General features: G+C 48.2%; 1 protein-coding gene across 1 annotated transcript in view; it reads right to left on the bottom strand.

Annotated features, from left to right (window-relative positions):
- The window catches only part of LOC121599042 (protein patched), a 37,505-nt gene extending 11,773 nt beyond the window's left edge, over nucleotides 1-25,732 (bottom strand). Inside the window, exons 1-2 of the mRNA XM_041926515.1 lie at nucleotides 25,635-25,732; nucleotides 23,221-24,210 (exon numbers count right to left, since the gene is read on the bottom strand). Of these exons, the coding sequence (XP_041782449.1) occupies nucleotides 23,221-23,358 (138 nt within the window). The 5' untranslated portion in view covers nucleotides 23,359-24,210; nucleotides 25,635-25,732. The remainder of the gene's footprint in view (nucleotides 1-23,220; nucleotides 24,211-25,634) is intronic.
- Between the last annotated feature and the right edge of the window lie 1,727 nt (nucleotides 25,733-27,459).

Genomic DNA, 27,459 nt, shown 5'->3' with positions numbered 1-27,459 from the left:
CAACAACAGTTGAAGATGGACTGCGCGCCCCGGGCAGGAGGAGTGTGTTTCTTTTCCACCCTTTTCTTCTGTGCCGCTACACAACAACAACGACAACAACACATCATCATCATCCCACCGTTGGCGGCGGCCGCTTACGGAGGACGAGTCTGGACAACTTCATCAAACCATCAACTCTCATCGAGCCGACCCCGCTTGCTTCACTATATCTTCGGTGGCCGTTTTTTCTCTCTCTCTCTGCCTCGTGTGGCCTGCCCTCTCCGTCGTCATCTTCGCCGGTGGCGGTCGCGAGGTTTTGTGAAGGAAAGTTGATTTGGTTTGGGAAAATTATAGTGAACCGGTTGTTATGCCTTCCCAGGATCCCCTTGTCTGCCCCGACTTCCCGTTCCCTTCTCGCTGCTTTGTTCCTGTGTGCGTGCGTGTGCGTGTGATCTTTCTTTCTCTCTCTTCTCTTATTATGCCCCCAAGCGCTCCAAAAGGCACGGTGGTATCCACGAGAGCGAGATAAATAAGACGTCGTCAGGTGTGCCCCGGTCGGTCGTCGGCCATCACCCCCCGGAGGAGCCGCACCGATCTCGGCAGTGCGTTGAGCATCCACCCTTATCTTTGATGTCTTTCTTACGTGTCTCCATCTCTCTCTCTCTCTCCTTCCTTTTGTACATGTGCGTGCCCGGCGTGTGGCTCTGTGTGGGGTTGTGGTCTTGTATTTTGTGTTTTTTTTCCACCCCGTTCTTCTCTGCGGAATCAATTGCTCTTCCCTTTAGAAGGCGAGCTACGCACAGAGCGCAACATAGCGCTGCCGTCTCTTCTGCCCGCCCGGGTGGACTCCCTTCTGGACGAGTTCCTGGAAATTGTGTCAAATTCTAGGAAATTAAGGAAATTTATGCTTCTTACCTAGCAATTAGCCATCCCAACCCCTTCGACTACTCTACCGTCGTGTATTCTACACCCTTTTTTCCATGCGGAGGTTCCCACACACACACACGCACAGGGCGACGTCGACGTGATCATCAACGTGGGGGCAAGCGCGAGCGAAAGACAACAAACAGGAGATCAGTTTCAGCTCACACATTTTATCTTGCACGGGCACGTAGTAGGCGATCTTATCGCGTATGCATCATGCGTGTATATCAAGACCATCATAGGTAATATTCAAATGTTCACAGACCTAACAAGCAAAGAGAGAGACAGAGAGGGACACTTTTGTTTGTTGAAAACATTGTGTCGTTGTACATCCTTGCATCTTCAAATCTTTCCAACACATGCGTGTTTCAAAGTTCCTTGGAAATGAAACCCATCAATAAGAATCTCCTCGACCCCTTATTCCTAATGGGACCTTACCCTTGAAGGCTATGAAAGTCAAGCAGGCAACAAAATAGGACCGTTCAATAGAACCTTCAGCAATGTGTCCAGTACCGTCGACAGCTCCGATGAAGACCTTCACAAAGTTAATGAAGTTGACCTGTCACCCTGTGGAAAGATCCCTAAACGCACCGAAGGCTGCAACAGGAAAAGGACCTCCCCCGGGGATAGAAACATCACGATCACAGTTCTGGCGAAACCCCCGAACCTGACCTAACCTTGCTAAAATGTACGCCCTTCTAGAGATCCTTCTTGCCTTTTTCTCGAGAAATTCATCCAAGCACAGCAACAAGTTCCGAAGGGTAGGAATGCAACCATTTGACAGAGAATTGATTGGAAGACCTTCTTGGGATGCATCCCACACACAAACACACCCTTACTTTCGTGCTGTGAGTAAGTCCGTCCCAACCCGACACACATGTTGCAGCACTCGTCAGGTTCACCTTCTAAGAAGACCGATCTCGACAGAGGGACAACGATCAGAAAACATCCTGGAACAAAACGTTTAAGAAGCGCTTGCTCCAAATACTCCCAGGTCAAGCCGACTGAGCTGTGCCGCCGCCGACGCCGACGGGTACAGCTGTTACGGAAAGTCGGAAGCAACCATTCCCTAAATTTGGTAGAACACAAAAAAGCGACCCAATACATCCGTGCCTCGGATGTCTCGCAGTTAATCGGTTTTCTGCTCGGATGATGATGTCTACACATTTAGGCCTAGCATCACCCGGCCGATCGAGATGAAAACGATGTTGTTGATGGTGATGATGATGATGATGTGGTTTGATGATGTAATCCACCGCAGAGAGAGAGCTCGATCGAACCACCCGTAAGCAGTACCGAAAGCCTCAAAACATAGACATTAGCGGCGTAGGGTTGGGCGACTCGCGTACGCCCCGACGACGCCCTAATCGATCCGGGATACTCTCATCTTCCCGCCCGTCCCCGCGTGCTGCAAGATGTCGGTCGACCACGGGGGTTTTGTTTTTTCTTTCGACTCGCTCGATCCCTAAACTCAGATGTCTTAACCACGGCCGCAGGGCCGCATCTTGCCTCTGATCTTGCCTATTCGGGTTGCTCTCTCTCTCTCTGTCTCTGGCTCTGACAGTATTCTGCCTTCCCGCATTCTCGCGCCACGGCCGAAAAGATCGCCATAACTAATGTGCGCCTTTGATGGGAAAGAAGCCGTGTTCTTCTTTCTCCTTTGGCGCCTTTCCGCCTTCTTTGGTGTCCGGTTGGTGCCGGTGTCGGCCGCCTTTAAATTATGTTCCGATAATTTCTTAATATAATTTTCTCATTCCTCCTGCACCGCGCGCGCTTTGCGGTCCCATCCAGGGCGTGTGCAGCACACAACGGGCGATCCCCCACACCCTGGCTTTGCGGTTGGTCGCTCTGGAGATCATAACTTTGGCGGGATTTTACGTGCCTGGCCAACGGTGGTGAGCTGTTTTTCGCATGTGTTTGTGTGTGTGCGTGCCCGGCACGACCCACCACCACCCGGCAGCCGGCAGACGGACATCATTCATCCTGGCGTCTCATAATTTTCGGACCACGGGCATAATTATGCACTCGGTCCAAAATTTGGGTTTTGTGGCTGGGGTTTTCGTCTGCAGCAAATGGAACAAAAACCCCGACCGCCAGCCAACCGCAGAAAGTGAACGAGAGCGTGCGTTTGCGGTTGAGAAATAAATGTCTCTATTAGGTTTGGTTGTTTTTTTTTTTTTTGTTCCGCTCCCTTCGCTTGGGGATATTACAGGGCAGCGATTCAGGTTGCATGTCGGGTAGGCATTACTGAGGGAATTACTGGAGCTTAAGGAGCAAACAAACAAAAAAGGTTGCTTGAAACTGGAACTTCAGAAGTGCCTCAAAATGGTTTCAATTATCATTACTGCGCAGACGACTCAGGTTTGGAGTAATGAAGACGTTTAGAGAGGAAATTAAGGATAGCTGAGCAGGAGTTTTTTCATATAATGTTACACAAATATTTAGGTACTAATTGGCAAGTCTCTCAATGCTTTGGATTCCAGTTCCAATTCCAATTATCCACACACACGATGCTATGCTCTAACGAACACTCACAAGATGCGGGTTCCAGCAGTTGAAATAACATGTTCAAGTCCTATATGATCATATTCTACAAAAAAAAAACGATGAAATGTGGTCTTAAATGTGTTGAACTTCATGCAGAAGGAATTGAAAACTGTTGTGATTTTCAGAAAAATGTTCTTCATGTCAGTAACTTGTTAGAACCCCTAAGAAACATTTCAACAATATTGATATTAATTCGAATATCAATATTCAACAGTTTGACTCTCTTGAAATTGAAATTTAGAAACCACAAATGAAGAATCCTCCTGTTGAACTGACCATAGAACCCCTGTTCATGCTAATAAACCAACATCATGCGGAAGTTTGTATTGAGGTGTTAGCGCGCTTGTTTATTTCCTACCAGCTGACGAACGCCACGCACTTGTTGTTTTTGATGATGACCAGCTGTGCTGATGTTGCTACTGCTGCTGGTGTTGTGGGCGAACGATATTCACATTCACGGGGACGGGACAACACACCGTATGATGCCCCCGAAATTTCAAGCGGAAGGGCATTACGGTGCTGCATTCTTGTTAAGGAAATGGAGGTCGTAAAATACACAAATTCATTTCACATTTCAAAAAACTGTCAACTGTCTATGGCCCAGATTGAAAGACTAGCAATAGGGAAGTGTCTCCTCCTGATGGTTTATTAAAATTCATCACCTACACACTTCACCTTTGCCTGCACACCGGATGTGGGCATACAATAAGATGATCGTCAGCAAACGAGCTCATTACAGCCGTGACGAGGACGACAACATCCAATTGTCAAAAAAAAACGGCGGAGGAATAGCACAACAGATCGCTCGTGTTTTTACACCAAACAATAAACAAGCAGCTGGGGCTTTACAATTATTTTTTGTACAAAACCAAGCAAAACAGCGCACCGATCGTTTCCTGATTTCGTTTCCATCAACGTCGGATGTATATAAATAGAGCTTGCATGGGGGGAGATTTGAGAAGGTTCACCATGACAGCGACAGGATTTTTCCGACACCGCAGAAGAAGAGGATGCGAGAGAGACTAATGAATGTGTCATGTCGAGATTGATTGAAGATTCTCACATTTCTCCTGGTAGTGGAGTGAAATCGATAGCAACTGCAATAGCATCTCGAGATCCACGGTTGAATAGTTGCTCTTCCTTCCTGTGTTCTAAATCGCACCCGGGAACGTGAAGAAAGTACACTTGGAATAGCAAGCACACGTGGTAACAGTGTGGATTGCATACGGGCACACTGTGTTTGCCTCAACCCTTCCTCTTCACGGGAGGAGAAGAACTCTGCGCGTTAGTAATTATGCTTCGCAGTAGCCCCGTGACGGTTGTAGTGCCGGATAATCGAAAAAGTAGCCCCGTGACAGAGGAATATAAAGGGATGCAATCTTCTGCTGCCCTTCCGGGCTTCATGCCACCGCGTCCAATCCAATTTTTTTGGGGGACGCTGGCTGGAGATGGTGGTGAGTTTCATCATTAAGCGATGAGCATGCGATTTGTTACAAAGTAACGCTGGCAGGCAGGCAGGAACCGTCGTCTTGCAAGATGCTGCTCCCCCTGTGCGAGCTGCGGAAAGGAAGCAGAGCCACACAGAGCGGGGGAAAACCCGCTCATCTCCACGTCAGTCAAACCATTTGCTTCTTCGGCTGCTTGTTCGCCCTTGCTTTCTAGGGATCGAGAATCATAAACACAACGAAAAAAAAAACACCGTTAAAAAGGGTTTACGCGAAACGCGAGACGCTTATCTACGGTGCTTGTCTGATGTGTGTGTGGTGGGCAGTTAGAATGGCTTTTTTTTCGCTCAAACTGTCTTGTCGCCCCAAGACTGAAGCGAGAACGAACAAGAAATAAATATAAACGTATCCAGCGCGTATGATAAAGCGGTGTGTGTCCCTCTCTTCGTCGGAGGATCGCGTGCGTGCGTCTTGGAGTTTGTGAGTGTGTGTGGGCTGCCAAACAACATGCGCGCCGCCACACGACAATGTTAGAGCATAGCTTTCCACATACCACCACCACTGCCGCGATGCGATCGTCAACCCACACCCACGACCATTGGGTGAGTGGGATTATGCTCTTTTCTGTTTTGGGATCATTTTTCTTTTTTACCTCTTTCTCTCGCGGGGAGGTTTTTTTTGGAAAGATTTATTGTTCAGAGCCAAACCAGCATCCCCACCCCCCTTTGCGCTGTTTAGATGTATCTTCCCCCCAAACAGCAGCTAGGGAAGGGAGGAAGATCAACCGATGACTTACTTCCATTTATTTTCATTTGGACGTTTGGACGGAGTGTTCTCTCTCTCTCAGCTTTTTTTTGTTTCGCCTCTAAGTCAAATCGGTCGTGGGATTAGAGCCTTTGGAATCACAAACATTTTATTAGATCAACACAGCAACCCGGGGGGGGGGGGGGGGGGAGGGGGGAGAACCGGAATATATCGACAGTCCAACAGGCGGCACGGTCACCAAAAAAAATCTACAATGTATTGTCGATCGCACACAACACAGGGGGGAGGAGGCAAAGGACACACCAAAGTAAGACATAAACACGGTTGGCCGCCTCGGCTAGCCAAAACCATACTTTACGGCCAAGCCACCCATGAAACACGCGCCGCTTGCTGCCATCGATCTTTGCGCGATCGGATGACAGCGGCCAAATCTGTCTCTGTCTGTGCTTGTGTGTGTGTGGCTGTAAATTGGATACAGAAAAAGGGAAGGGGAGGAAAGGGAGCAGCACCGAAACATGAACAAACGAACGAACAGCCAACGGGCGGCTAGGCTATGAGGGGGTATAAGGTTTCCCGAACATCGATGCTCACCCATTTCGGCCCACACCTTTTTACACAACCCGGCTGGGGACCCAATTGAATGCGCCCATTTCGCCGGATTAGCAGCACAGGGGGCACAGGGGGAAGAGGATTTTCCAATTCCAATTTCCGGTAGAATGTAGCAGTGAGGGAACGCAGACCACAGCAGAGTTGGGGTGACCACACGCAAAACCCTTCTTCCTCTTCCTGTGCGAGCCACCGCTCGCGCTAGCCCATAAATTATGACACATTTAATCTGTTACCCATCAGTGGAGCCAGTTATTTATTGGAGCTACAAACACATACACACTGCTGTGTGGCCAGCTGCGAGACTCCACCATGGCAGAGTGTGTGCACCACCAGATAAGCCTGCACACACAGCTAGCGCGGAAGGTTGGAGGGAGGAATTTTCTTATTTTCTTGAAGCTTGATTGCATCCCCGGGCGCGCTTTTTGGGCGGTGAGACACATTTTCCCTATCGGCGACCTAGCGTTGGAAGAGATAATTTATGGCCCAGATGCACAGATTAATGCGAGCAACTCTGTAATCGAGGGAAAAGCCATCGAGCGAGTACCCGATTGCTCCTGGAGTTGTCAAGAATAATGATATTATATTGATTTAAGGTTGTATTTATAGGTTATATACCAAGTTAAGCCCGTTTGCTTCCTTCTAATCAGGATTCGAGCACAACTACTGCAGTTATTATACAATTCGAGTAAAATTACTGCAGTTTTCATAAAAATCGAGCTAAATTACTGCAGTTACGATAAAATTGGAGCAAAATTACTGCACTTTTACTGCAGTTACTAAGGAGCATGCAATGCAGCTTGTAATAATCGTTTTGATGCTGAATTCTCCCCAAAAATGAGATTTTGTCAAAGAATTGTGATGAAAGAATAATAATTAAATGAACCCCAATGCCGAATATAAACTCCTCCTTATTCGATAAAGAAATCTTGGCTTCAATTGAATTCCTCCCTCAGTTACCTAATAGTGTTGTTCCTACGTCTCTTCCTCTAAGCGCCAGACAGACGGTAAACCACTCTCGCACACGCAAAACCCTACCACCCCCCCTCCCCATCCTTCCGCACCTCACACAAAACGATCGCAAATAGTGCAATAAATTCGTAATAAACCAACCAAGCGCTCCCAAAGACTCATCCATCGCCGGCTCCAGGCAGTATTTATTTTGCCCACCCCGACGTGACCATCGCTCACCGAGCTGGTTCGACGTTGCTCTGTTGTTCTTGCTTTGTGACATACTCTCTACCTCCGTCGCCTCCGTGAAAACTGTCATACCCTACACTACCGGTACCCCATTTCGGGACAGTTTGTGTGACAGTTTTTGATGAGATGGAGCGCTGCAAAGAACTACCAAGAAAACGATCGAGACCGAACCGCTCGGCGGGAGTGCAAATAAATGCCAATCGATTGAGATTGTGGTCTGTCAACACGTCTGTCGGTCGGCTGGACGTTGAAGACGAGCCTGGTTGAAGGAGGATGAAGACGATGATGATGATGATGATGATGATGGTCGCTTATTAAAGACACGTCCAGGCGGTAGACATAAAACCGTTCGCCGTGCAAGTGTAAACTCTGTCTGTCGTCCCGCTCTCGGACATCTTCATGCCAAACAGAAGAGATTTTTTTTTCTTCTTCATTTTGGTTTGTTTGGTAGCATTAACGCATGCGCAAATATATGCAAATCTTAAGCGCCAACCTGAACCTCTCACCCCGCTCGCGTTTCTCGATTTTATTTCCCCCCCTCTCCACAATTCCCACCGTGTAACCGATCATTCGGGAATGTCATTACATTTTGCTTTTATTTCTTCCATTTTTTTTTTGGTTAACATTCGTTGCTTAACCTTATTTTTCTTTTCTTTTTTCACCTTCAAAGACTCATGCCAATTCACACACGATGTCACACCACGCGCAACTTTCGCAAACTCTGGTGGGAATGGCAGACAGGCTCGGGCGCGCGCGCACGCTCTCTGTCACAGTTTATAATTTATGAATCGCTAATGAGTGCGCTTTTTGACACGGCGGATGCGCGACATGCGCCGACTTGATGATCGAAAAGCCCGAAAAAAAAAGAAGAAGGGGATGAATTGGGGTGTGTGGGAAGCGAAAATTTCATGTCACGAACCAAGAGCCACACGCCACGCGATGAAGCGGTTGGAGTGGAAACATTAATGAAGATGACATTTCGGGGGTGGGAAATTATGCTGCCAAATGCGCTCCCCCCCACCTGCCAGGGTTTTGTTGCAATGGACTTTTACGTGATCGAACAGCAAGAAGCAGCGGTGAGCACAATACAAAGCATTCGAAAGATTCCAATTAAACAAAAGGCAGTGACGCCAAGACGCGACCTTAATGAACGTGAACGTGCCCCCCAACGGGTTCCCAAATGACAGAGGCAAGCCCGTGTGTGTGTGTGTGTGTGGAAGTCTTTCACAACTGCTGATTGAGCTGTCACATTCATCCCCGTGTGTGTCTGTCTATCTGAGACGACCCCTGTGAGTGTGACGAACCTCACGCGAACATCATCATCGGCTCCCTCATCTCGGCGACGATTCGATTCGAGCGGGCAGCATTTGAGCAAGCAGTCAAGCACAAAAACCACGCGCAAAACAGTCTTATTTTCTTTTTTCCCAGCTTTTCTTCGGCATCCTGGGCCACCACCCTTGGAGCGGCAACAGCAGAAGAAAAAGAAAAGCAATCAAAAAATCCCTCTCCGGGCCGGGCTAGAGCTTGACCACACCAGCGCTTGTGTGTGTGTGTTTGCGGAGTCGAGTCTCACGGTTGTGCCCCACAGTACCGGCGCCATTCCAGTCCGAGAGGCACAGATGGCTTTTGACCATTCGATCGATTGATTGAAGCTTGCGTACACAATTTGTGCCGGATTCCGTGTCGGGCGGTCCCAGCTGACGCCAGCCCAGCATCCGGGCGTCCACTAACAGCAAGAAAGAAAAAAAAACAAACTAACGAACAAACGAACCAACGGACGGACGGGGCAAAAAACGAAAGATATTTGATTTGCTTTGGCTTCACGGTAGCTACTAACTTCAAACAAAACGGCAGCCGGACGAAGACGGCAAACAGCTCGCGCTGGCAGAGACGAGCAAAAGGAACGAACACAAAAAATAGTACACCTCGAACCGGCGGTAATGATGTTGCACGGTTTTTCTTGCATTTACTTTCTTAACGACAGCTACCCGTAGCTCTCCTCCCCCAAGCGCGATATGACGCGGGGGGGAGAGTAGTGCGACGATGAAAAATCGTCCACCCTCCACCCTTTTGAGGCGTGCGGGGGATTGAGGAAAGAAATGCACAAGAAAAGGGGTGGTGGAGACATAGCGAGAACCCGTCCCAACCGTCCCAGACCCGGGCTGTGGCTGGCAGCTGTGACTGGCGGGAAAATAAAAACAACTTCATCAACTCGAGCAGCGCGTTGCATGGTAATACACAAACACACAGCACTGGGGGCCGCACGGATTGAATTGAGACATTAAAATCACGGCATGGAGTAGTAGCGAACGGAAAAACGACCCCGAGAGAGAGAGAGAGAGCGAGCGCGAGATTGAGGAAGGCAATCACAGCAAAAACACGCCAAGCGGTCGGTGGTCCAAACCGACCCCCAACATCAGTGCATTGGGTACTGGTCCCTGGTGTTTGTGGGGTAACCGGGAAAGCGAAAGACACCACCGAGAGGAGGGACACACTGGGCAGAGCGGTAACTACAAGCGCAAAGGTGCGCGGGTTGGTTGCTGCTACCTCTTCTGGCCCTTTAAATTTTGAGCTTTTTTCCCACCCCGTAGATAATGCTGCTCGAATGGTGAGGCTTGGAAGGCAACCGCGGGCGAAGATGCAAGCGGGTGTCCTCCATCCATCCATCCATCGATCGCCCTTTCCCTGTATGTCCGCCTTTCGTTGCCGCCGCAAACACAAAAGCTCCCCCTTTGCCCTACTCCGGGGTTGTATTTGCATAAATGCCAAGCCCCGAGCTGCTGTTGTACACACCCCTCGGAGTGCCTTTGCACAGGAGAACGGGCGGCAGATGATTGCCTGTTGAGGGACACACGGGGCAGTTCAAGCTGAGACGAACCTCTCTCTCTCTCTAAAGGGAAATGTTCCGATCGCTTCAAGGCGAAATGAAAGAGAAAAGATGCACAATGGGTACACACGGAGAGAAGCGTTCCATCATTTTTCGTCTTTGGATGGGATTGAATGTCATCAAAGTCATCATCAAGGTATTGAAGATCTGCTTCAGAAATCGAATAGAGAGATGTTAATTATCTCTAGGAAGTCTTTATTCTGAACTCTATTTTCTTTTCCCAGAGTAGGTCGTTAGATATCTTTTAGACATTAATGACAGCTGTCATTTTTGGTCTGTTTGCCTGATTGAGCTTCATGATGATTTTATTGGAGTTGGAGACTTCCTTTTGATGTAACAATAATGCTCAAAACTGGATCTTTGGAGTTGTAGATCTCTTTATTTTGCAATAATAATGACAGCTATCAATTTTGGAGAACATTTAGAGGACTTCAAAGAAGATCAATGTATTACTATGTACTTAAATTCAAAAACGTATTCTTCATTAAACATCAAATTCAATATCTGGAATAAATCCTTGAAGACATCTTGAGTGACTTACCCGAACATTTACGTTAGGAGCTCCCTACTCTGACAGACAGAGAATAACAATAAACAAAAGCCCCACCACCGTCCCATAAAGTTTCCAATCTTGCAATCTCCCCCTAATGCGATTCTCGTCCTAAAGCCTTCGCCACTTCACGACTTCACTTCGACGGTACGGTCCTATTACCCCGTAAAACGCTGGCTGTGGCCAAACCCTTCGCGAGCCTACCCACACCCCAGACAACCTCTGCAGACAACGGGAAATGGCGTAAATAACGAAAGTCAGCCACGTTTCGTTTCGGGCCCGCCGTGTGGCATTCCACCGAGGAGGAGGAGATGTGTGATGCCTTGGTGGTGTGCCGCGATAAGAGAATGCGACACCGTCGTCTGTCGGTTTCGCGGGTTTTCCAAGCCCAACTACGGTGCAGTCGGGTTATTTCAGCAAATCGCGAGCGCGCACTCACACACATACAGCAATTGCCCTTTCTGTTCTGTGCGCGATCGAGTGAAGGAATACGATCCACCCGGGGAGGCGCAGTGGTGGTCCACTGCCCAGCAAAAACAAGGCGGTAAAGATATGCGGAAACAAAACCACGGGACGCACGAGGAGAAGCAATGGAGAGAAGCTACGAGAGCGCGAAATGATTATTGGTCCTCTGACCGACTGATCCCTTCGGCCGTGGGTCCTATTTATTGGAGAAGACGTTGCGCGCCTTCTGGGCGAGGGTTTTCCAGAACGTTAAATTTTAAACCCATTGGATGGACTTACATTGTCGAAGAATGTATGAGGAATTCCGAAAACTTTGAACAATATCAAGTTATGTCCCAATCATCTAATGTTTATCAAACTTTTTGGGGAGTTGCGAAATTCGAACAACAAAATATCCCAAAATTCATCTCCAAACCTCCACAGTGACTCACACACTCAAGGGTTATTTCTCTTTCTTTTGCCTGCTTGCTTCCAGCTCGTTTCGGTATCGTGAGATCGTGCAGCATGCGCCCCTTCACTTGATCTCCTCACCCATTTACCGTCTCCAAAAGTACAGCTGTCTCAGCTGACCAACAGTGCCGCACTCGCGCGCTTATGTCTCAATCGAAAAAAAAGCGGAGGGAGCATAAACTATCCGTCAGACACGCTAGCATCCTTGCGCGGCCACCCAGCGGCCTTTCAAACGCTAAATGAAACCATTACCGACCACAACAATCTCTGCTGCTGCTGCCAGTGCGCTTCGAGCCGTAACGATCGTAACGACGCGTTCGGTGGAATTTTGCGCGATCGATTGTTCAGACCTGTGCCGTCGACAGCCGGCGGGAACCGTGGGTCGTAAATTGGGATATTGCAGTACAGTATCTGCCGCCTGCAGTCAACGGTTGCAAGAAGCAAAACCAACCGGTAACCTTTTAAGGAGATTGATGAGACACAACAGTGCATCTTACTTTTGTGTTGAGCAATCGATTTGAAATATTTTCAAAAAACAAAATGTATAAGTAACTTTTAGCAAACTAACAAGAGCTCTAACTCTCTTCCAAAACATTAAAATAAGGTCTTTTAATCCGTAGAAATGAATGTTTCAGCAATACAAACACGCCATTCAATAAAACAAACCACTATAAAGTTGTCAACATGAATTAAAAGAAGAAAAAAAAACGAACCAAAATCAGAACATGGCCTCAAATCGATCGTAAACATTAATCGATTTTTGATTTCGTCAATTCCACATCGGTACAACTTTACCTACAGTGGCATTCGTGTGCGCATTCCCCTACCAAGCTCCAGCCGATCACGCCATTCCGCCATGCAGCGGCGTGGGGCACCGGAATCGATGACGAATTTACCCCCGAAAAAAAAAAACTACAAAATCCCACCCCAAGAAAAATGGAGTAAAACAAACACAAACAACAGACGGGGACAGCAACAAAAAAGCAACAACCAGCATCGATGGCGACACGAATGGCGGCACTGTGTGGTGCCGGCCGACGAACGAGCACGAGGAGATGGCGGCCAATTGATCAGAAATTGAGCTTGATCTCTTCCGTTCACGTTTTCGTCCGCACGAAGCGCCACACACGCACACACCACCGGTAGTGAGTTAAGCAAACGAAAGAAAGAAAAAAAAGCTTTACGTTCATTCTCTTTCCCGTGCTTTTCGTGCCGTTTGTTTCAGGCTCCAGTATTTTGTTTTTTCTTCTGTTGTTTCCCCCTTTTTTAACTCGAGATGCACATAATGGTCGAGACTCAGTGCTGCTAGGCGTGCAGCCGCGCCGACGACGGAGAGAACCGTGAGGATGCGGTGGGACACCAACGTAAAACCTCGCGCCTTCCAGCCTTCCTCCCTTCCTCGACTGTCCGCGATCGAACGGTTCCGGTCGATGAAGAAATAAAATATAATTAAGACGTTTATTCTGGCTCCACTCCTTGCGCCGAGAGTGCTCCTTCCATCACGCCTTCTGCCCCTGCCGGTAGGCAGGACTCATTGGTGGCATTTGGACTGGAGGACGACTTCGGACTGTCGGCAGGAACTCATTACAACCACCGTAACTGAGGGATAATTACGGTAGTGGTGAATAGTAGTAATGCCACAGCGAGAGACAGAGAGAGAGATGAAACCCGTAGGCGAAGAATGCAAAAAAACAGCATACACACACACCTTTGCTCTTGAAAGAATGAATAACAATAAATCTGCTGTGTTACTGAGTCTCTCGACCGGCGCTCGACCGCCCAGGGTGGTTGAGCGAAACTTGGCGGCATCTCCCCCGCGCCAAACGGACGCCGCCGCGAAAGAGAAGGAGAGCGAGAGACAAGACCGATCCCACGGCAATCCTTCGGTTGGGCCATGTCTGAATGGATGTGGAGAAAACATCATCATCATCATCATCGGCATGATCGTTGTTGATACACGCCGCAGCCGACAAAACGCGACGAGATGTGCGAGCGAGTGGCAAGCGCTGGCGACCGGGAGCGTGGCGAATGAAAGCTCATTTTTCCTGGGCCCTTGGACACCCCAATCCCCCAATGCGGCTCATCCGCTGCTCTGGCATCCTCGCTTCGACCGGCGTTGCGTCGAGGGGAAGTAGCGCTCGACGCTCCGGAATCCATCCCAAGGAAATAGTTATTCTTCGTGCGTCCTTCATTCCACCGATGCGCAGAGGCGAGGCCGACCCCCGCGCACTGCGAAAGACTTCATCACGCAAGCACTCACGCTACTACTACTCTTTCTTAGTCTCTCTCTCTCTCTCGCTCTGTCTCTACCGAGTTTTCGGGGTCGTTTCGGGGTGGTATCTCTTTATTTTGAAGTGTGCTTTTTTGTTGTAGGTTCGTCGCTTCCTTCGTTCCCGTTTCATTCGCCGTGCTCGATGTATAAAATCACAACGTTGGCGTTCGGGTTGGCCACCCCATCGTCGCAATGGGGCAGAGCTCTGTGTGTGTATTTTTTTTTCTCTCTCTTTCTTTCTCCTCCACTTCCTTCTCCTTTTTACGCGGAACGGTGAATCGGTAATGACTTATTTAGTAGAACAACCAAAGGAGCGAGAGAGCGAGCGGGTGGTCGCACGCCGGCAAGATGAAGCCATCACATAGTAATAGTCCGCGGACGGAATTGCTCGCTATTTACCCCAAACCACCAACCGCGCGCGTAAGGGGTTGGTTCCGAGATAAGTGTTGTTGTTGCTGCCCGCTTGCTGTGTGTGTGTTTTTTTTTAATACGTCGCTATATTTCCCATCAATTCGTGACCGTAGTAAACTTCCTCCTTCTACTGCCTGCTCTGGGTGCCGGCGGGTTGGCTAATTGAGCCATTTTGACAGGTTGTTTTTTTTTTCATGGTTTGCATTGCTTGCATACTTTCAGGGGCTGTTCATGATTTTATTGTTGAATTCAATGTTTTTAAAAGGTCATTAAGTTAATATCATTTTCAAATTAAATGCACAAAATAAAGTAAAATTAATAAAGTATTTCACACTAACAATATATTTCAAAAATAAGATAAAAGATAGCAAAATCCACAGTTATGCATAGAAATGTCTGCAAGGACCTAAGACAGGTTATAAAATCTGATATCCAAATTTTCCAAAATGCCTCAAAATTCCCAAAACTAAATTGTTATCCTTCGCTACCCTTCCGTCGTTGTTTTTGTTCAATCCTTCCACAGTTCTATCATCCACGCCAAGAAACACATAAAACTCCGTGTGTCACGCTGTTGTGCTATTTACTTTTCACACTTTCCCGGTGGCGATAAATTGAGCAGAACTGTAAATTGGTCGTTAATTGAAGAATGGTCCGGGGAAGCGGTCAACATTAGGATACAGGCTAGCCGACAGCTTCCCGGTTCTTCCCGGTGGTATCTCGCTGTGTGTGGTGGAATGTTATGACCACCGGGGTCCACCATCAAGTCATAAGTCAACAACATTCCTTCAGAGCTGTTTCTAGCTGCGTTCTTGGAACATATCACACAGACACGAAAGGCCGTCGTGGCCCCGGGAACCTTGCAACCTCAGACTTCTACCCAATATGTGTGAATATTTAGAACTTTGAATGCGCTTTATTCGAGCAGCCCAAAACATCTAGCTCACACACCGGTTGCGATCGGACGAGTGTAGTAGGAGAGCGTGACAAAAAAAAAATCACACAAGAAACTGCCCTGGTGATTCAACATTCCACACGTTCAAGCCTTCAAAACTAAACGGTATCATTTCCGGGACCGGAACCGACAAACAGGGCACAGGGAGACCCACAAAAAAGCAACAACTTCGCAACAACATCATGCCGGCTTTTTATTCCGCTCGACTTCCACACGGCCGTAATCAACAAGTCAGGAGGCGGGGACGAACGGAAAGGGAAGGAAGGGAGGAGGGGAGCGAGAAATGGAGAAACACGAATTAAACGCTGAATGAAATCTGCCCTCGAGGATGATCACAGAGGAGGTCCCGTGCGCGCGACGAAACTTGGAGCCTTGGGGCGGGAGCGTGTGTGAGCAGCAGAAGAAGAAAGAGAGTCTGTACTGCCCGTGTACCGTACACACGACGTCGGATGACGACGATGACGACAAAAACACGGCGACGGCGAGCGCGCGCGATTCGAAAAATGCGGTCCACGCTCTCAGGAAAGCACCGCGCGCCAGCCACACACGCACACACGCACACATCCTCCAAACGGGACGAGCGCCGTTGGCCGCGAGGTCGTGCTCGAGGGATGGGGGAACGGGAAGCGGAGAGACAGTGACAGTAAGTGTAAACGGGCGGAGACGGAGACGCACAGACGGAAAGGGAGAGATGAAGGAATTGTTTAATCTGATATTTGGACCTACCGCATCGGTGGTCCCGCAGCGTCGTTTCCCTTTCTTTGCCGGTTCCCCCGTCGTCGGCCCGCTCGTCCTGTCTTCCACTAGTCACACACTATATTTACGATACGCACACACACACACACACACAATCATCCGTACGACGCACGCACCCGAGGAAAAGGTCGCAATCTGGGTGGAGAGAGCGAGAGGGAGCGATAGAGATCGAGCAAACGAGGGACGAAGGCGGCAGTGTCGAGAGAAACTGAAATGAAAACATACGCAACATACTACACACAAAACGTCGCAGTCGTCTCGTCGCGCGCGCTCTCGTAAGGGGTAGTGTTCCCTCTCTCTTTCTCGCTCAGCTTCTTCGATGCTGTTTTCCAATGTCTGATTGTCCCCCCGGTACAAGGCAACACGCCCGTAATTGATCGTACAGGCGGGCGGCGAAGACCAGCACACACATGCATGGATGAACGAAGATGAATGCTGTAGTATGGTGCGTGGTGCGTTACAAATATCGGTAAAATATTATCAATCTTGCATTTGAGACCAAAGGTGTAAATAAGTAAACGCTTTTAATGGCAAAATTGCCGTAATAAAATTAAAATAAACAATACTCATCTAAAATTTGCATTTTATACAATAAAATCAAATTGTTACCGAAGAAACATGATCGCGTTTTAACGCAACACACAAAGATTGCGTGTTTAGCCGTGCGAGATGATCGATCACCGCAACAATACACACCCTCACCGACCTGCGATCGATACTTGTAGTAGCAATGGCAAATTACACTTATTCATGCTTTAGATGAATCCCCATTCAAAAAATCGAACAGTAATATTGCTGGTGGTGGTATATCTTCTGCATAATGGTGTTGATGTTAAAAAACAAAAGGAAGAAGATCGAGTTATCTGCCACTCTCATCACATATTCTTCAGTTTTCTCTCGGCTCTTTTTACTGCTGCCCGTAGCTGTCATACTAGCACCAGCAATAAAATCACACTTAACTACCGTATGCGTCCATACCGCGTGCGCTCTCAAAAAGCCCCCCGACAGCGCTAGAAAAGAGCAAAAGAAAATTGACAATCAAAACACAACACCCCACTCTCACACGTTCACGACCGAGAGTCGCGCACGAGAGTAAAAGAAACAAAAATTGGACTGCCCCCAAAGAGCACATTTCACAGCAGTGTGATCGAATTTGCCCACCCACCCTGGTTCCGCTGCTTCTACTGCGAAAGAGAAACAACAACCGTTCCACTCGGCGCCCCCGGTCCACGGAGATCTCGCTTCAGCTGCTCCCACTTTCCCCCATCTGCGTCCCTCCAGCTCAAGGTGGCATCGTACCGGGTGGTCTCGCACGCCCGCCAACAACCACACAAACAACACACACACACACACGCTATAATAATACTAATAGCATCATCCAACACCCGATATAGGGTACCCTCATGTGTGTGTGTGCTGGTATGCACCAAATATGGTTCCCGAACGGTTGTCACTTCCCTTCGTGTGGCAGCGCGCTCCCTTTTGCGCAAGAAACAACCCCGTCACGCATGTTTTTTTTTTTTTGACGATCGTCATCGAAATATCTCTTGTTGGTATCTTTCTGTCACCGGAAAACATGCACATCTTCCCCCCTGTCGATGTTGGGAGGATGCAAACTGCATCTCACATGAAAGATACATGACTTGGTGTGTATAAACACCGCCAGAGCAGTTGTTCTTGTTTGCCGCGGGTCTACAAGACTACAAGACTACGCGGGGATATTAAGGATTCACGAGATCATCGAGCCGACAGCGCACATCTCTTTCTTGCGGTGCAAAAGAAAGCAAAACCACCCGGGTGTGAACCGCGAAACATCATCACCATTAGGCTTGATTATTCTTGCATTCGTATGTGGAGATTCTCTGTCCAAGCATTCATTCACAGGCTTGTTATTTGAGCATTATTGACATATAGACGGATCTTGGAATTGAATCAAAACATTGATATTCCCTTAAATATTAAAAATAATTGTGCAAAAAATAAGCCAACCCTGCTCAAAAAGCTCACTTACCCCCTACAACAAATAAAGTCTACGGATCTACGGTCGGTTTGGTAGGAGCTAAATTACATCACCTTGCCACAACTCTGGCAATTCCAAGCCCCATTAAACAGGGCAAATTATCTGTGGCAAAATAGAAATTTGCTTCTCACTTGGCCCGTGCTCTAGCACCAAGCCGCGTGCATCCAATCAAGGCGCCACCACATCACAGTACTTCGCTAGGGTCCTGTAGACCAGGTCCCAGGTCTCTTCTTTAGACGCTGAATTAGCTCATAAAATGCAATGAAAAATCCCTTACCGCACACGCTGTCATTGGGAACGGAGCTTTACCTACTTTGATTGGCCGTTTAATAGACACATTTGATCGTTAAGTTATGTGCGTTGTCACACACTGACTGGCAATAAGCACAAACCTTTTCGAGATACAAATGAGTTTGAAAGCGTTCCCTTCGAGCATAGCGAGCGCGGGAGTTTTGTTTAATTAAAATTAATTACCATCAACATATTCAACCGCAATAAACGTTTATCAAAAAGGGCGCATATTTCGCATTCAAAAGTCTAAATGAGGCTGAGCACTACACTGTGCATACAGCAGGCTAGCAGGGCTTGAATCTGGATGGAAGAGAAAGTCATTTGGTAAAAATCAAATCTGCTGCTGCTGCATCCCAAACCACGACTAATTTGTGACCGACACAAACCCTTCTCCACCACCATTATCAATTCCATCCTTTCCACGAGCGTCTAATTGCTTGATGTGATCACATCGCCGTGTGCTGCTTGTGCCAGAGGGACCACAGGGAATTGTGGGGCAGGAACTACGCTAAACTGCAACTTCGCGAGAGCACACGCTATAAACCACCCTCTCTTGCCTCTTATTTTACTCGAGCATGTTTTATTGCACGCGGCGGCGGCTGCGGCGGCGCTGTGGCCTTTTTTGCGCTGCGGACGTAACGCGCGCTGCACTTGAGATTTAATTTAGCGAGCACAATATGCTGACGATTAATTATTTCGCTCATTTACTTTTGCGCTCTTCTTGCAATCCCCTTTATTGGGTTCATCTTTTCTTTCGCTTGCATCGTAATCGCAACACGGTAAATTTGGTGTGTGTGTGTCGGATGAGATTTGACAAGCCCCACAGATTGCCACAACACACAGGCACAGAAAACCGGAGAAAGAACAGTTTAGGCTTTCAATCTTCACTCTCAACATGTAACGTCGCTGGCTTAAAATTGTGAACTCAAAGAGAAGGAAAGCCAAAAACAAACAAATCACAACCCCCAACAACGATAATGGTTTCGAGGGCTCCTTCTTGATTTGCGCGAGAAAGCGAAGGAAGGAAAAGGCCGCACGGTAGCACATTCCACACACGCCGAAGGATGAGGGGTATACACAATATTTAAAATATAATAATTACCAACAGCAAATCAACCAAGCGACCGGTGGCGAGGAAGAAAGAGAGAAAAGAGTGATATGGTGGCCATTGACGACGACACACAATCAAAACACATCCATTGCGCGCGCTAAAGTAAACATAAATATCCGTCTCAAATCGGCCAAATGTTTACATTTTTGCCAGGCTTTCCGCGGGAGCTCAGTTACACATTCTTAAAACCGTTTTAACGGCCATTCTTCTGCCTGCGATCGGGCCTTGGTGGAGGAGCAGTTATTTTTGAAGTGTTGAAGACTATACTGCTGTATTGAACTTTTTAATTGTTCAGTGGAAGAAAATAAGCAGAAGCACGATCATTGGAGTTTCTGATTTATCTGGTGTGACAACGAACTTCCAACAAACTAGTTTCCAAGTGGGGAAACGATGCTTGGAGCAATCAGAGAGGCAAGAAGAACGTTGCACGTTAAGGTCGTGCCCAATATCTTTTGACAGAAGTACAAGCCGATGGTATGAGTCATACTCATAGCACGCTAATGGAGACAGAATGAGAGAGATACAGAGGTTGTTTGAGGACATGGAGATAAGTTTCAATACGTGCGTAATGGAAAGAAAAACGAGCTCGTGCTCTAAAGAGTGTAATTCTTGTCTGAACTCCAATAGAGCCTCAATTTCTATGCAAGAGACCTAAACATGAACTCATTTTAGTTCCTTTGCTTTACCCAAAATGGTTAATCAAGACGATCGTGCCTCGTTTGCTAGACATGCTGCTAGACGTGCTATTCTTCCACCCGCTCGTCTATCCCATCGGAAAGCCTGACAGTACACGTAACAAAAACGATTAATAATCCTGCCGCGTGTGTCCTGTGCTGTTGAGCGTGACGCGAAACCACACCGAAACTGCCGCACACGGGACGACGACGACGACGACGACGAGACTTAATCAACTGTTCTGGTGCCTTAGAAAGCAAGAACAAGCGAACTGGCAATAAATAGAGCCTAAGCTTGAACACAAATCACCCGACCCGGTGACGTGAAAAATTCATCTCTAATGCAAATCTTGTGTCCCTCGCTAACCGTACCGCCGAGTGTCACGTTATGGTATCAATTGCGTCAACTACTTTTGATGTCTGGAAAGGTGATCTACATGGAGGCAACTATCGGTGTTGGAGGTCTGACCTCTACGATCTAATGGAGTTCAACATCCAAAACAGTACTTGGCGTTAGAATTTATCAGTACATACTGATATTTTACTAGAAATTGATGTCTCAAGTACTCTTAAGTATATGAAGTACTCTTCAGAATACTGAAGACGATTAATCCTTTGTAGATACTCATATAAACTAGCCATATGAACAGCGGAATCAGCTCCAAAGCCAATGATTTATAACGAGGGCATCTTGTCCCACTCGAATGTGCAAAAACCTCCCAAACATAATGTCCGACAAAGACTAAATCCCAAAGCCTGGGTTTCGTAGACATTTGGTTCATTTTTTTACGTTCCAGTACCGAATGCCAGCGCCGTCTAGCCGATGATCTACGATGTCAAACAGATGGGCAATCCCCGACTCATAACCAACTCCGGACACGTACCAACTGCTGGACAGCACTTATAACGTCTCTCCCCCTTCTCCCCCCCCCGCTCGTGCTGCTACTAAATCGAAATTGTTTGTAAATTCAATGCGTTGTTTTTGCGTGACTCCGGAGCTTATCATCAAACGTGCGGCGGGAGTGGCGCGACACGGACCACCACTAGTCACAGTCAAGGAGCCGATTACGATTTCAAAGTGTACCGAGGGTCGCGGTTTTCATTCAATTGTGATGTTCATTCACCGTTTGATTTCCTCGTTGCACTATATGCTGCCCTCGTCTCCACCGCTTCCATCTTCCGAGCAAGAGAACTGTTTGTGCCTCGGACACGTAACGTCCGCAAAGCCCTATGCACGTCCTCCTATTTCGGAACTTTGGAATTTCCCCTTGGGAGTGGTGGTGTGTCACACAGAAATACCGCACCGGCTTCGGCTCGTGACAAAAACAAACAACGGAAAATAAAGATGGCATCCTACCAGGGACGCGCACTGGGACGTGTCCCCCGGGGTCATAAATTCTCTAAATCCCCCAGAGATAGGGTGTCGCTTCGGTCGCATCTTCCGCTCCGCGCTTCCCCCCGTCGGGGTAGGTAAGAATTTTGGAAACTGACCCGTTTTCCCCCTTGGGGAATTGTCGATCCGCAGTCGATCATGATTGAGACACCGCCGCTCGCCTACTTCCTCTGCCCGGCAGCTCGTGATGTGCACACATACACACTGTTCAAAGTTCAGAGGCGTCACCGTGCGCTGCCGGTCCCGGGGTCGGCTTGTACAATCAACCGTTTCAAGATCCCGAACGTAGAAGGGGAAAAAAAGCCCAAACCCGAACCCACACACACGGGCCCTTTTTACCCATGTCCCGCGGGGTCCGGATCACGCACGCAGGCACACACACACACACGCTGAGGGAGAAATATTACGGAGTTTCGAATCCGAGGGTTTCGGTTCGGAGGCTGGAACCCGCGCCCCGACAGGCCGAGATAGATTATTTCTTTTAATGTCTTACTTTTTGTTCCCCACACTTCATCCCGTGCATCGTATTCCCTCTGCTGGCGATGATGCTGTGTGTGTGTGTCTGTTTGTCTGTCGTTCGCTTTTGCGCCGATTTTTATTTTTTTTCCCTTCGACACGGCTGTCCTTCATCTCGGGGTGCCTCGACGATCGAGGGCGAGAACCACCTTCCGACCGATGCGGACAAAGTTTCGACAAACCGAGCACAACCGGCCAGCAGGCGGCAGCAACACAGCAAGCCGCGCATACGATCAGTTGGCACGAAACAGTGTCTGTGTGTGTGTGTGGTAGAGTAAGGGAGGAGAACCCAACCCTGCCCGTACACGACGAAACAGCCAACAGACCGAGGGTGGAGGTGTGTTGTGTTGGGTATTGCTACGTTGTCGAAACAAGACCCTACACTGTGGCATTCATCTCTTGTCCTCTCTCTGTCCCTGTCTTCATCCCTATCTCTCTCGGTCTTTCTCTTTGCCCTGGTTGATGCCGTGGCGGGTCGTCGGATTGAGTTGTAATGGTTAATGGAATAGTTTCGTTTCCGAGGGCTAGGGCCTATTTCGTTCGCCGTATTCGATCTTTACCCGTACCCTATTGAGCTGGACTGTTGAGGCTTTGAGCGCCTCAGGGTGCGTTGATGTGACTTTTTTTTTTTGGGTGACAAATGTACGCTCAGAGGACACATAAAGAGTCCGTCTCTCTGGAGACTAGGCATTTTACAGAGCTCAAGATATCTCAGTTTGGATCTATTGGAGAACTTGAAGAACAAATGTTATTCTAGATGTTTTCCGAGAGTGATCCTAGAACATCTCCAGTCCATCTTCATCTACTAGTGTTATTCTTTGAGGATTTCAACAGTACTACTTAACCAAGTCCAATTCCCAAATGTCTAGATGCCCAAGATGTCTGTTGCTGCGAGTTATTGAGAAGATCACCCAAAAGATGTCTTGGAGAAAATGAATTTTCCTACAAGTAAGTTCCTAAGTTGCCACAAATCCCAGAATTTCAAAACAACCAACTTCAAACTTACCTTTTCTATTTGATCGAGTGCTATCGTCGCATCGTACCAGCTGGTTCGGATGTACAGGTCGGAAAATACTTTCTCGTCCACGGTGTCGCCGTGGGTGTCCGGTACCCTCGGCAGGGTATCCATCGTCGGTACCACCATTGTTTCTGAGTTTGAGCGTGTTTGCCTGCTATCCAGCTAGTTTGCACCGCGCGTCCGAGTAGGAAGCTGGTGCGGTTCACCTACTATAGGCACTATTTTCGAAACTTGAGGGCAATGTTCCTCTTGGGAGGATTTTTTTTTTTTTGCTTTCGAGGAATTTCGTTCACTTTCTTCTTCACATTCCACCACCTGCTCTGCCGAGCGGACAGACAGCGGCCTGGGTTTGATTCCCACAACTTCTTCACCGAACCCCACACACACACACTATGCTCGCTTACAAGACCGTAGGGAGAAATTTAGATCGAAACCATAGATCACGACACGACCGATGTTGGCTGAGTGACACATCTTCTGCCACAGAAATCCACCGCACACGCACACTGAACACTGCACACAAAACTTCACGGAATGTAGCGCGGCCTACTACTACTGCACACCGAATCTCGCGGAGTTATTCCGTCGTTGGAGAGGTTGATTAGTGTGCTACAAGAGCTGCGCAACCACCTGCCTTATTCGAAAAAGGACCAACCCCTTTGCTGAGGGCCACAAGACACCAACACACACATACACAGGAGGGAAACCACTTTCTCACAGGACACTTTTCTTTTACTTGCTTGGAATGCGCTTTTCTACTCCGCGAGCACACGAAACTTCAGCCGTCAAACTCGCAAGGGAGCAACCCCAACCACGCACTCGATATTCTTTTTGCTGCGTTTTGCCGGAAGCACCGGAGCTTCCACCAGCCACTGCGGAACAAACGGACTCGAGAACTCGACGATCGACCGACACTGTCGCGCACTGTTGTGTGTCTTCTTCGGCGGTGGTGCCGATCATCCACGCACACCCGAAAAACTGAAAAAAAGATCGAGGAAAACTCGCACACACAGACACAGCGATGCACACACACACACACACAAACACAGACACACGCGTGTGTTGGTGTACGCACTGAAGACCTTTTTTCCCGCACACAGCACAACACAACACCGGGAGAGAGAGAGCGACAACAAAAAAACCTTTCGTACTTTGTTTTCTTCCCAAAATTGGGCCCTCGATCTCCTTCGCTCTTTCTTGCGAGCTGGTGCGTGTGTGTTTCCGCCCTTCCGCCTTTCTCGGGTGTTTCTTTCCTTTCTCTCGTCCTCCTTTCCACTTGTTTTCTCCCGGTCGTTCTTGCTCTGTTTGCTAGCAGCAGCAGCCGCCGAGAGGGAAAGATGCTTTTTTTTTGTTTTCGGCTGTTCGACTTTCCTCCCCTTCGCTTCGCTTAGCCTCTTCCCGGTGCAGCCCTCTGCCTTTAAGGTCGAAGTTGAGTGGGCTCTGCCCTTGCGCCCTGCCGTTTTTCCTGTTATTTATGTCTTACTTGTCTCGCTTTGGCTGGTGGGTCGCGTACCCAGCGTATACAGGGGTGGAGAGAGAGAGAGAGCGCGCTAGCCCGGCAGCATAAACACACAAACATAAACGATCGTGGAAGGATCGTGGCGCAGCAGAGCTCCACAGCACGTTTACCAAAAATCGTCGTGACGATTAATTTCGGAGCTTCCCGCACTTTGCCAGCTTAACGCGCGAACCAAGAGATCGTGAAGTTGGCAGAAGAAGAAAAGTTTGAGCGCGTTTTTGCCGTCGGTAAAAAAAAAACAATAGCGTTGCCGTTCGCTTGTGCTTCACGCACGCACGCCGCCAATGGGGGGGGGAGTGGATTTGTTTATCTCCTGCACGATCCGCTGCCGATCTTTGAAGCGCGCCGACGACTGTTTGCGATTGTAGGCCAGCAGCGATCTAGCGCCCACCGACCACTGTGTTTGACATTGGTGCGCCTTCCTCCTGGCCTACGGAGAAACCGGCGCGCTGTCTTATCGTACGACTTAATTAAGGCGCGAGTTCACCCAAACACACACGTACAAGCAAGAGCAAGCACAAGTTAAACGCCCTCGCTGTTCCTGTTCTGCGCGCACGCACGCACGCAAAGATCGGTCGACGCGGGTGTGTTTTGGTTTTGGCGTCACACACTGTCGTTTCGTCACCACCGCACACACGATCGTACAAAACACGCACACACTCACACGTTGTTTGATCTAAAGCACGCACGCGGGAGGAATTTTGAATGAAGTTTGCACGATTAAAATCCTTCGCTTGTTTTTTTCTTTTCTATTTGTCACACACACTCCACAGAAATGCAGGATCCTTTAACAGCGAGCAGAAGTGCACACTCCGAAACGGTGCTCTGCTTCGTCGTGTCTCGTTGCGCACAAGAAGTGTTTCCGAAAAGGAACAACACACACCTCACTGATCGCACCCGGGGAGCAGCAGCGGAGCGATCGGGCTTTGCGTCCGCACTGCGCGATTGTTTTCGATCAAATAAAAGTCGGCCATCTTACCTACACCGTTGCGCACCGGCTGAACGGCGGACTGGCTGCCGCGGTGTGTGTTGCTCGCCCTGCATGCGGTGCGCAGGCCGCGCTCTGGTACACGTTGCCCCGTTGATGGGTGAACACCGTGCAGGAAAATATATTGCATTGAGTTTACAGTAGCGTTGATTTAGCATTATTTTCCATAATTTTCATATTTACTTTTGTTTAATCTTTTTCGTTGAATTGGACGTGCAAAAGAGGTTTTTTATTTATTTTACATTTTTTCCTATTGAAGCGATCCGGCAAACATTGGTGCTAGGGCGACGCCTTAGCAAAATCCGGACAAACCACCCCAACCGGTGCGCGGTGGTGTTGGTGTGTGTGCGAATGCGTGCGGCAATGGTGGTGTGCGTTGAAAACGTTCCACAGTAGGACTTGTTGCTTGTGCGTGTTCATTGCCAAAGCATGGGCCGAGTAGGTGTTGCCGTAAGTTTGGTGATATTTTTATGTTTTGTTTAAGTTTCAGTTCAACATTTTTTCGAATTTATTTTCAATTTATTTTATGATTCATCAGAAATTTCACTCTTTAATCTCTTATGAATACAAAATTATTACTAGAAAACATTGATATTTTATAATAGAAATATGACTTTTATGAAAATAAAGTAAATTATTTGAACATTTATTTGTCTTTGTTTATTTTATTTTAACTTATTTTGATAATTTTAATAAATTTTACGTTCTTTCTTCGCGTCATTCGCAACAAAGATTATTCAGCTTCGAATAAAAATATTGGGAAAACTTCAAACAATATGATTTTTGTTATCTTATTATCGTCATCGTTATGATAATCAACTAATTTTAAAAAAATCTTAACTTTATTAAATAATAAATAAAATAAATCTCAAACACATATCCGTAAAACAAACCTTCTTGCACGACAAAAACTGACCGATCAAGCTCATTGGGAGCGCTTACCCACACTGGCACGGCGCAGCATCCACCATCAGCAACATCCGTGCGCTCGTGTTGGTGCGATGATCAACCCTCACTGCGTCCGCTACCGGAGAGAGGGCGGCAAGGACAGCGGTCGCCGGCGGACAAGGGAGGGATCGTTGATGTTTCCATTTCTTTGCCCCGTCGATTGGAGCGCAGCACGTCGTGTGCGATCCCACCACCAGCAGAGGGTGTGTGTGTGTGTATGTGGATGTGTTTGCTTGTGGGCGGGGAAGGAAAGGACGGCTCGGGTGAGGGGTGCTGCGCCCGGCCCCGAGGAGGAGGATACCGGGAGACGAAATTAAGATGCATGAGGCAGAAGGCAGCCGAACGAAGGAAAGGAAAGAAGAAAAAATACACACAACATAAGGGCTGTGTATATAGGCATGGCCGGTGGCCGATGGCAGGGAAGGGAAGAAGAAGGGTGGGCAGGAAGATGGAGAGGGGCCGGGCGGAAGGGAGGGAGGGGTGAATAAAAGACGCACGCAAGCGAGAAGGAGAAGCAGGAATGGCCGGAATGGAAAGGAGAGACCGTACGCTTCTACATTATATGGGACCACCCGCATGCTTCCGCCAAGATCACTGTCATTGATCGATGATGATGAACGTGTATACCCGTACACATACAGGCACAAGCACGCACACTAACACAGGCACATGTAGGCAGTGAAACGAGCTTCGGGCAGTTGAGCTGGCGGGACGCAGACGGCTCGTGAGCTGCGACAGCTTCAGTCTGCCTGCAACTGCCACAAATGTTGCT

Source organism: Anopheles merus, chromosome 3L, assembly GCF_017562075.2.
Source record: "Anopheles merus strain MAF chromosome 3L, AmerM5.1, whole genome shotgun sequence".
In the NCBI taxonomy this organism is placed as follows: domain Eukaryota; kingdom Metazoa; phylum Arthropoda; class Insecta; order Diptera; family Culicidae; genus Anopheles; species Anopheles merus.
The sequence above is the reverse complement of the archived record's forward strand: the minus strand, read 5'-3'. Positions and strand labels throughout refer to the sequence as shown.